Source organism: Athene noctua, chromosome 23 (genome assembly GCF_965140245.1).
Source record: "Athene noctua chromosome 23, bAthNoc1.hap1.1, whole genome shotgun sequence".
In the NCBI taxonomy this organism is placed as follows: domain Eukaryota; kingdom Metazoa; phylum Chordata; class Aves; order Strigiformes; family Strigidae; genus Athene; species Athene noctua.
Window position 1 is genome coordinate 3,264,754 of NC_134059.1, and position 10,021 is coordinate 3,274,774.

At 66.4% G+C, this 10,021-nt stretch overlaps 1 protein-coding gene across 1 annotated transcript; it reads left to right on the forward strand.

The window, feature by feature from the left end:
- The first annotated feature begins 825 nt into the window (after positions 1-825).
- SARS1 (seryl-tRNA synthetase 1) lies at positions 826-7,828 on the forward strand. The gene is made up of 11 exons (XM_074925725.1): positions 826-1,008; positions 3,196-3,266; positions 3,443-3,523; positions 4,129-4,287; positions 4,775-4,918; positions 5,226-5,381; positions 5,877-6,098; positions 6,198-6,327; positions 6,831-6,988; positions 7,072-7,201; positions 7,323-7,828. The coding sequence occupies exons 1-11, from the start codon at positions 873-875 to the stop codon at positions 7,481-7,483; spliced, it is 1,548 nt and encodes a 515-aa protein (XP_074781826.1). The 5' UTR covers positions 826-872; the 3' UTR covers positions 7,484-7,828.
- Positions 7,829-10,021: the final 2,193 nt, after the last annotated feature.

Consider the following 10,021-nt stretch of genomic DNA (forward strand, 5'->3'; position numbering starts at 1 on the left):
CGCCTCTCCCTGCCCAGGCTCACTAGCCCACCTGCACAAATTGACCAAATTGAGCAGTTCTGCCCCAAAGCAGGTGCCTGATGCTGGGAGCTCCCGGCATGGTGTTTCCCACCACCACGGTGGCAGGTGGGTGACTGTGTGCCCCCCCAAGCGTGGGGCATCCTGGGGTCCCCTGGGGTCTTGCTCCCAAAGCCCTTCGGTCCCACAGAGCCCTGCGTCCCCTGGAACGGGGGAGGGGGGGGCTGGTGCCAGCCCTCTCTGACCCCCTCCAGCCCCCTTCGACCTTTTTACACACTTTCCCACATTTTCCAGGCAGTGCCGGGGGACCCGCGTGTCCTGGCAGCACAATAAACCGGTCTGACTCCCACCTGACCCCTCCATCTCGGGGGGTGGGGGCACCCAGGACCCCTCCAGGAGCCCCCCAGGGATCAGATGGTGGGGGACGACGAACGTTGTGGTGCCGTAGGGTGTCACGGGGAGCCGTGTTTGTGCCGGGGAGGGGGTACTCGTGGGGACACCAGGTGCTGGCGGGAGAGGGGGGGGGCCAGGATGGGGGTACCTAGAGGCCACCAGAACACCCGGGTGTGGCTGGAGGGACACCTGGGGGTGCTCAGGGACGCCCGAGCAGACACCCACAGTCCACGGGGACCCCGGGGGACGCCGAGGGGTGCTTGGACCCGCCCGCTGCACCGCCGCTCCACCAGGGGGCGCTGCTCCCCGCCGCCCCCCCCCCCCCCAGCGCCCCCTGGCGGGCAGCGGCGGCGCTGCTCGCGCAAGGCCGGGTCTCTGCGCATGCGCCGCCCCCTGCCCCGCGCATGCGCGCTGAGGCGCGGCGGCCGGCGGGGCTGAGCGGAGCCGCCGGAGCAGCCATCATGGTGCTGGACCTGGACCTGTTCCGCGCCGACAAGGGCGGCGACCCCGCCATGGTGCGGGACATGCAGCGCAAACGCTTCAAGGATCCGGCGCTGGTGGACGCGCTGGTGCGGGCCGACAGCGCCTGGCGGAGTTGTACGTGGGGCGGAGGGGCCGGGCCGGGCCGGGGGCTGGCAGCCCTGGGGCTGCGGGAGGGGCTCAGGGGACCTGAGGGGACCTGGCATCCCCCCCCGCCCCCCCCCCCGGGGCTGGGGGTTCCCAGGAGGGCCTGTGACACCCCCCCAGAGGGGACGTTCTGTCCCAGGCTGGGCATGTCCGCACTTACATGCCCCCGGGGTGGGTGACCTCTCTCAGCCCCCCCAGCCTGGTGATCCCCCCCCCCCCCCTCATCTCCCCTCCTCCCCCCCAGGGCTGGGAACCTGTCCGCAGACTGACCCCCCCAGACCCCCTCACCAAGGTGGGGTGACCTTCAGGGGATCTCTCCCACCCCCCTCCCCAGCCCCGGGGCGTCTCCTCGGTGGATCTTTCCCCTCTGGGACTGGGGGATCCTGTGGGTGGATCCCTGAGGGGGCGGGCACCTGTCCCTGGCTGGATCCCCCTCACCCCCTTCCCTAGGGCTAGGGAGAGGTTTTCGCTGTGGATCTCTCCTTCCCTTCACCCAGACCTGGGGGCAGATCCCTGGTCCCGGTTCCCCATGGCCTGCGCGTGGGTCTCCACCGGTGATCCGCAGGGATCTGCTCCCCGCGCTGCCGCGGGGTCCGGCCGGGCGAGGCGGGGGATCCCCCGCGGTGCCACCCCCGTCACGTTGGCGTAAACCCGTGCCCGGGCAGTTCGAGGGCAGCAGGAACAAAGGCCCCGTCACCCCCCGGCCTGGGTGGGAGGTCGGGCAGCAGAAGCTGCCGTTCAGCCCCAATTTGGGTGCCCGGGCGTGGAGGAGGGTGTGGTGGGAGGCGGGGGGGGGGGTGCCCCAGAAAGCCGCAGTTCCCAGGGCGCCGCGGTCCCCCTCGCCACCGCCGCGGGATGAAAGCAGCAGCTTTAAACACTCTTTTAATCCCGTTGCCTTGATGTGAATGAGCCCGGCCCTGCTTAATCACGCCCGGCGCGTCCCCTGGCTCCGGCCGTGCCCTCATCGCCGCCTTAATTTTATCCGAAGACCTTTCATCCTGCAGGACCAGCCGGCTTTCCAGGCCGGCGGTGGGGGCTGCGCCGCGGCCCCCTCCCCGCAGGGCTCTGGCCCATCCCAGCGGCGGTGGGTGCTGCGGAGGGGTGCGCTGGCGCGGAACCGCAAGGCGCAGGGCTGGCAGGACGCGCGGGCGAGCAGCCGGCTGATGCAATCCGGCGCCTGCCGGTGCCGTGGGGTCCGTGGGAGGCTGCCAGGGTCGTGTTTGCCGTTCCCTGTTCCCTGGCTCTTAACCCTTCGTGTTTCCTGACTCAGGATCACCCCCGGGGGTCTGATCCTGCCTGCAGATGGGGGTGTCGCCCAGTTGAGGTGACACATCCCTGGCGCTGGTGTGTCTCTGATTTAGGCTGTCCTGCCAGGCTGTGTCCTGGGCTCTGCCCTTTCCAACCTTGGTGTCACCAAGGGCCACCTCCCCGGTCCCCTCACCAAACAGCCCCAATCTCATCTCGCTGAGCTCTGCATCCGCTCAGCCCTCAGCAGCCCCAGCCCAGCGTGGGGGTCCTGGTGGGGCCATGGCCCAGTGCAGCATCACTTGGGGTGTTTTCAAACGACCCCCCTGCGTGGGAGCCCTCTGCTCCCCGCATCCCTGCCCCACATTATGGCTGGCCCCACACGGCGCTCTCACACCACCAAACCCTCCCCTGTCCTCCCGAGACCTCCTGGCCCTCTCCAGCTCCCTGCCAGGAGGGTGCAGAGAGGGGGGATGAGTCTCTGGAGCCAAGGAGCCAGCGCCAGGCCCCGAGGGAATGGCCTCAAGCTGCCCAGGGCAGGGTCAGGCTGGCTCTGAGGAAGGATTTCTGTGCAGAAGGGGCTGTTGGGCGTTGGAATGGGCTGCCCAGGGCAGGGGGGGAGTCGCCGGGATCCCTGGAGGGGTTGAAGAGTCGGGCTGAGCCAGCGCTGAGGGATCTGGGGGAGTTGGGAACGGTCAGGGTGAGGTTCATGTTGGACTGGTGGATCTTTTTTCCAACCTTGGTGATTCTGTGAAACGCCCGGGGTCGGTGGCCCTAGGCATCCCTGGAGCTCCCAGCCCCTATTCCCACTCCTGCCTGAGGCTTCGCGGCCCCTCTCAGTGCCGGGTGGGGATCCCAGCCCCGCTCCCCCTCACGCAACTGGCTGACTGCTCCCTCCTCTCTACTTTCTAGGTAGGTTTCGTGCCGATAACTTGAATAAGCTGAAGAACCTGTGCAGCAAAACCATTGGAGACAAGATGAAGGTGAGGCATGAAGGCAGGCGGTGCTGGCAGCGATTCACTGGTGGGACGTTACTAACTGGTGGCATCTCCCCCAGGTCTCTGCTCTCCAGGCCCCTCCCTCACATCATCGAGGAATATTTTTACCCTGGAGCTTTACTCTTTAACCCTGCTGGGATTTCTTTTTCCTTCCTCCACAGAAAAAAGAGCCAGTGGGGACGGATGAGTCCATACCAGAGAGCGCACAGAACCTCGACGAGCTCACGATCGATGTCCTTGGGGTGAGTCTGACCCCCTCTCCCCTCACTGTGCTGCTGGGCCACCCAGTTCATCCAGAGCTTCGCCTGTAACTGCCCAAGTGGGCGGTGTGAGGTGCCCAAAGCCCCAGCACCAAGCGAGGGGGCACTGCCTGAACCCCCTGCCAGGAGGATCCTTGTTTCCCCCTGTCCCGCACAGCAGTGACCAGCTCTTGCTCAGTGTCCTTCATCTGAAGGCCGTTTCAGCCTTGGCCCATGGCAGCTCGCTAGCCCAGGGCTTGTTCTCTGCTTCCCTGGGAGATTTGAGCAGCCTCAGCCATTATGTGTCCTCTGCAAGTCCCTCCCTGCCCGATCCCCTTCCCGGTTCGTTAACTGCGATGTTTAATGAGCGTGGCGCTGGCCGGCTTTTGCTGCCACGGGAGCTGACTGCTCCCCCCCATCCCTGCCGGGCGCTGTGTGATGCCGTGAGCCTGACTTATGTCGGTCCTTTGTCCCTTTGGGCTCTTGTTTGATGTGTTCAGTCCACGGGTTGGCTCCAGAAGCCGTGTTGGTCCGTGATTAACGGCCCTTGGCTGCCAGCCCCCTCTCCCTGGCGGTTTCTTCCCCACCTGACCTGGGTCCCTGCTCAGGCTCTTCAGGTGTCCCAAATCAAGAAAGTCCGTCTCCTCATCGACGAAGCCATCCTCAAGTGTGATGCCGAGCGCGTGAGGCTGGAGGCGGAACGTTTCGAGAGCCTGCGGGAGATCGGGAACCTCCTCCACCCCTCGGTGCCCATCAGCAATGACGAGGTAGGGACAAGAGTGAGCCCGGGGCCGGCTGCGACGGTTCATCAAAGCCAGACAACTGCCGGCAGGCGGGGGGCTCGCTGTGGGGAGGTCCCCCAAGCCGAGATCAGCGGGCGGGCGGTGAATGAAATCTGCATGACAAGACAGCGTTTCCTGCTGGGAGCAGACAAAGAGCAACTCAGACAACACTGGACATGGCCATTGTTGGGGGAATACATGGGAAACTCGCTTCCAGCCGGGGGGCTGGGATCTCCCTCCGCTGCTTTCATTCATCCAGCAGGAATATTTTGCTGGGGGAACACAATTGGGCTGGGCCGGCTGCCAAGTGGCCGCATAATAAGCGACTGGCCGAGATTAGGACTTGGGGTTCTAAGCTCTGGAGTGTGAGATCCCAAACTGGGCCCATTGAGATGGAGAAACTGGTGTGGCTGCCACCCTGGGGAGCTGAGGTGACAAGTACCCTTTCCTCTTCTCTCCCGTCTTTGTGCAGGATGTGGACAACAAAGTGGAGCGGGTGTGGGGTGACTGCAGCTGCAGGAAGAAATATTCCCACGTGGACCTGGTGGTGATGGTGGATGGTTACGAGGGGGAGAAGGGGGCCATCGTCGCAGGCAGCCGGGGCTACTTCCTTAAGGTACGAGCCCAGACCCCGTGGGGGCACGGAAATGATCGGAGCCAGAGGGAGAGCTGAGGGCAACGAAGAGGAGACGGGGGTCGTGGCTTCTCCCTCCCCAGACTGAGCTCACTGCAGTGACAGGAGCCTCTGTTCATCGCGTGGGATGGACGTTGGCCTCGCTGGTGCTGCCACCACGGCCTGGGCAGCCTTGGGGTCCACTCCAGCATCCCCGCCGCGGTGGGAGGGTGATGCTGAGCAAGAAGGGATGACACAGGGGGGTGGGGGGCTGTGTGTGTGACAGGCGGTGGCTTCTCTTGTCCCCCAGGGTCCTCTGGTGTTTCTGGAGCAGGCCCTTATCCAGTACGCCCTGCAGAGCCTCCGCGCCAAGGGCTACACTCCGGTCTACACCCCCTTTTTCATGCGGAAGGAGGTGATGCAGGAGGTGGCCCAGCTCAGCCAGTTCGACGAGGAGCTCTACAAGGTGAGCAGCTCGGTGCCCGCCCGCCGGCTCTCCGTGTCTCAGCACCTGGCATCCGCCGGCCCCCTCCGGGCACCGACTTCCAACCGAGCCGCCGCCACGCAGCTCCCACCACGGCGAGGGAGCCGGCTCGGATCCCCTCTGCCCCGGCGAGGCTCCGGCCGCCTCCTGCTCCCTATCTCCCTATCTCCCGAGTCCATCTTCACGGCTGACGCCGTTGTCATGGCGATGCGGTGACAGGGAGGTGGCTTGTCCCCAGCCTCGCTGGCGGGAGGCCATCGGGGCCTTTGAAAGAGGCCAAACAAGCAGCAAACGGCAGCTGCTCCCTTTCCTGAGCCGTGCTGTCCCCGCGCCGAGCACCGGCCCCGGAAAGCCCCGCTGCCTGTCGGCGTGCAGGCAGGGAGAGCAGCTGCCTGCGCATCTGCCGGGGAGCCTCTGTCCCCGGAGGTGCGGGAGCAGCTGCGGAAAGGGGGACGGTGGCTCTTGTGTCCCCTTCAGGTGATCGGCAAAGGCAGCGAGAAGGCCGACGACAGCTCCATCGATGAGAAATACCTGATCGCCACCTCGGAGCAGCCCATCGCCGCCCTGCACCGGGACGAGTGGCTGAAACCGGAGGATTTGCCCATCAAGTACGCGGGGCTCTCCACCTGCTTCCGGCAGGAGGTGGGCTCGCACGGCCGCGACACCCGCGGCATCTTCCGCGTGCACCAGTTCGAGAAGGTGAGAGGAGCGGGGTGACATTCCCCCCACCCCGCGCTGGGAATTTAGGGGTTGCCTCTGAGGCGGGTGCCAAGGCGGCGGAATCGTTTCTTTTGACAGATCGAGCAGTTCGTCTACGCCTCGCCCCACGACAACAAGTCCTGGGAGATGTTTGAGGAGATGATAGCCACGGCGGAGGATTTCTACCAGTCCCTGGGCATCCCCTACCACATCGTCAACATCGTGTCGGGTAGGGGCAGGGGCTTCCTCACCGGGGCCATCTCTCTGTGCTGTGCTGGCCCAGGAGGAGACCGGCCACCTCTGCCAGCGCCTCGGGTGTCACCGTGGCCCTGACCCACTTCCCAGCTCAGTTTTCTTTGTCCCCGAATTGCCTTCCCCTGGTGTCTGTCCCCAGAGTGGCGAGGGGGAGGAGGTGCCTCAGCTGGGAAGGAAACGTTTGCGTTCCTGCAGGGATTCTCTGCTGTGCTCTGGGTCCGCCATGCTGGGACTGTCCCCTCTGTCCCTTTAGAGGGACACTTTGAGTGTCCCAGCTCCTCTGGGAAAGTCCTCCCAGGAAAATTATCCCATTTAAACGCCCCTTCCCTTGCAGAGCGGGAACCCCACGTCCCTTCCCGCGGTCACCTCGGAGGCCTCACGCCTTTAGCTGGTGCTACCGGCCCCCGCCATGGGTGCGTTTAGGGCGGGGAGTAGGACCCCCCCACACTCAGCGCTGCTTCCCCCTTGCCCCCCCAGGTTCCCTCAACCACGCTGCCAGTAAGAAGCTGGACCTGGAGGCCTGGTTCCCCGGTTCTGGCGCTTTCCGCGAGCTCGTCTCCTGCTCCAACTGCACCGACTACCAGGCGCGGCGCCTGCGCATCCGCTACGGCCAGACCAAGAAAATGATGGACAAGGTGAGGCCGAGCTGCGGGGTTGCAGGGTGGGGGGGGGTCCTTTTCATCCCTTTCCCACCTTTTCCGTGTACCCCCTGCCGCAGGTGGAGTTCGTGCACATGCTCAACGCCACGATGTGTGCCACCACCCGCACCATCTGCGCCATCCTGGAGAACTACCAGACCGAGGAGGGCGTCTGCGTCCCGGAGAAGCTCCGAGCCTTCATGCCCCCAGGTAACAACACCCCCTGCACCCCGGGGTGAGGCGGGGGGGGGTCCCCACTGCTCCTGGAGTGTGTTGGGGGGTGGGATGTGATGGCTGGTGCCCGCTCTCCCCCCCAACTCCCCTTGCCCAGACCTCCGGGAGCTGATCCCCTTCGTCCGGCCGGCGCCCATCGAGCAGGAGCTCTCCAAGAAGCAGAAGAAGCAGCAGGAGGGGGGCAAAAAGAAGCCGGGGGGGGGAAGCGAGCGGGTGCTGGAGGAGCAAATGCAGAATATGGGTGTCAACAGCGCCTGAATCCTGCTGCCACCACACCCCCCGGGCCCCCTCCCGCCCCTGCGGGGGACCTCGGGGGCCTCCTGAATCATCATCCTGCCTTCAGCGCCGGGGCTGCGCCCATCACCTTCGCTTCAGGCCTGGCTGGGCCGAGGAGCCGCCCGTCACTGTCTGGCCCCCCCCCACCGCGGCACGGAGCTCTGCGCTCCCCCAGGCCCAAGGACTGACGCTGTTTGGGGCTCTGCCCCGCCCCCAACCCGTCCATCTTGTGTCCCCCCCCGCCGAGCGGGGTTGGGGACCCCCCCTGCGCCCTGGCCCCTTCCTGGGGAGGGAAAGCACCCCCCCTCCATCCAATAAAGCCAAGAACTGCTGAGCTGCGTGTCCTTGGTGGGGAGGGGGGCCGGAGGTATTGGGGGGGGGCCCAGCCTGGCGGGGGGGTGCCTTTAGCTGCCTGTCCCCCTTCTCTCCCGCCCGCCCCCCCGGGGCCTCAGCCGGCCCCACACAATGGCCCAGACAAAGGCCGCGCTCCGGAGCCCATTTGTAATTCAAAGAGGGGCCGGGGGGCCCCCACACCTCGGCCCCAGCTGCCAGCCCGGCCCCCCCGGGAGGGGAACGCGGGGGGGGGGGGGGGGGGGGGCTGCGTGCCTCAGTTTCCCCAAGGAAAGGGGGTCCGGCTGCTCCCAGACCCTGCGTGGGAAACCCACGGTGCTGGGGAGGGAGCCCCGGCGCCGCCCCCCCCCGCCCCGGTGCACACCCCGGGGAGCCGGTTGGGCTCGGCCCCCCCCCGCCGTTTGAAGGGCGCCGGGGCCGCCGGCCAGGGCAGGGAGAGGCCCCGGTGAGTCACCGGAGCCCTCGGCGGGTGCCGGGGGGTCCCCGGGCGGTTCCCCAGCCCCCCCCTTCCCGCACCCGTCCGACCCGTTCCGCTGCCGGGGCCCCCCCCGGGCCCGGCTCTGCGCCGTCCTGCCCAGCACCCACGCCCTGCGCCCGGCGCCGCCCGGCAGGACGGGTGCCAGGCGCTGCGGGGGGGCTGCATCCACGGCCCCCCCTGCCCCCCAACCTCCCGCAGTCCCCCCAGTATCCCCAGGCCTCCGCACCTGCCGCCCACCCCAGTGCTCCCAGCCTGTCCCAGTTTGTCCCAGTGCTGGGGCCAGACCAGGCCCCCCCTGAGCGGCGTCACAGGGCTGGGACCGGGGTGGGGTGTGGGGACCCCCCCGTGTGTTCTGGGGTGTCACAGCCCGCAGCAGCGACGTGGAGGGGGGTGTTTCACATGTGTCTTGTGTGTCATGCGTGTGCTCTGTGTGTGTCACGTGTCCTGTGTGCTGCGGGGACCCCCCCGTGTGCATTGGGGTGTCACAACCCACAGCAGTGACATAGGGGGGGGGGGGTGTTTCATGTGTGTCCTTTGTGTCTCTCCTGCGTGTCACGTGTGCTGTGTCATGTATGTCCTGCATGTGCTGTTACGTGTGGTCTATCCTGCGTGTCCTGTATGTGCACTATCATGCATGCGTTGTATGTCACACATGTCCTGCATGCACTGTCATGTGTCCTCCAAGTGTCACATGTCCTGCGTGTGCTGTGTTGTGTGTTCTCTGTCATACGTGTGCTCTGTCCTGTGTGTGCTGTGCCATGTGTGTCCTCTGCATGTGTCCTGTGTGTGCTGTGTGTGTATCATGCATGTCCTGCGTGTCTTCTGCGTGTCCTGCGTGTGCTGCTTGTGTATCTCACATGTCCTGCTTGTCCTCTGCATGTCCTGCGTGTGCTGTCACACATGTCCTGCGTGTCCTCTGTGTCCTGTGTCCTCTGCGTGTCCTGTGTGTGTCTCACATGTCCTGCGTGTCCTCTGCGTGTGCTGTGTGTCACACGTCCTGTGTGTCTTCTGCGTGTGCTGCATGTGTCTCATGTCCTGCGTGTCCTCTGTGTGTCCTGCGTGTGTCTCACATGTCCTGCGTGTCCTCTGTGTGTCCTGTGTGTGCTGTGTGTGTATCATGCATGTCCTGCGTGTCCTCTGCGTGTGTCTCACATGTCCTGCGTGTCCTCTGCGTGTCCTACGTGTGCTGTGTGTGTCACACATGTCCTGCGTGTCTTCTGCGTGGGCTGCGTGTGTCTCACATGTCCTGCGTGTCCTCTGCGTGTGTGCTGCGTGTGTGTCACGCATGTCCTGCACGTCGTGCTGTGCTGGGTGTGCGTGTGCTCCGTCCTTGTCCCGCGTGTGCGCGGGCCCCGCGCCTGCAGCACGCGTGTCCTCCGCGCCGGCAGCGTGTGCGGTTCACACGCGTGTGTGTGCGCGTGCAACACGCACTCCCGGGCGTCCCCGGTGCCGTTCTCCCCCCCCCCCCCCCCCCATCCCGCGCTGTCCCCGGGGCGGGCGGGACCCGCGCGTGTGCGTGCGTGTGTGTGCGCGCGCGTGTCGGGGGGGCGGCGGCTCCTTTAAGCGCGGCGCAGGTCGGTGCAGCGGCGGCCCCGCCCCGGCGGGCGCGCGCGGGCGGCGGGAGGGGCGGGAGGGGCGCAGGCGGCGGCGCGGGGCGCAGCGGGCACCGGCGGCAGCGGCCGCACCGCGCC

Coding starts and splice junctions, on each gene's coding strand:
- SARS1 (XM_074925725.1), top strand. CDS start 873: ATGGTGCTGGACCTGGACCTGTTCCGCGCCGACAAGGGCGGCGACCCC. Junction 1,009..3,195: donor CGACAGCGCCTGGCGGAGTT/GTACGTGGGGCG, acceptor TCTACTTTCTAG/GTAGGTTTCGTGCCGATAAC. Junction 5,382..5,876: donor TCGACGAGGAGCTCTACAAG/GTGAGCAGCTCG, acceptor TGTCCCCTTCAG/GTGATCGGCAAAGGCAGCGA.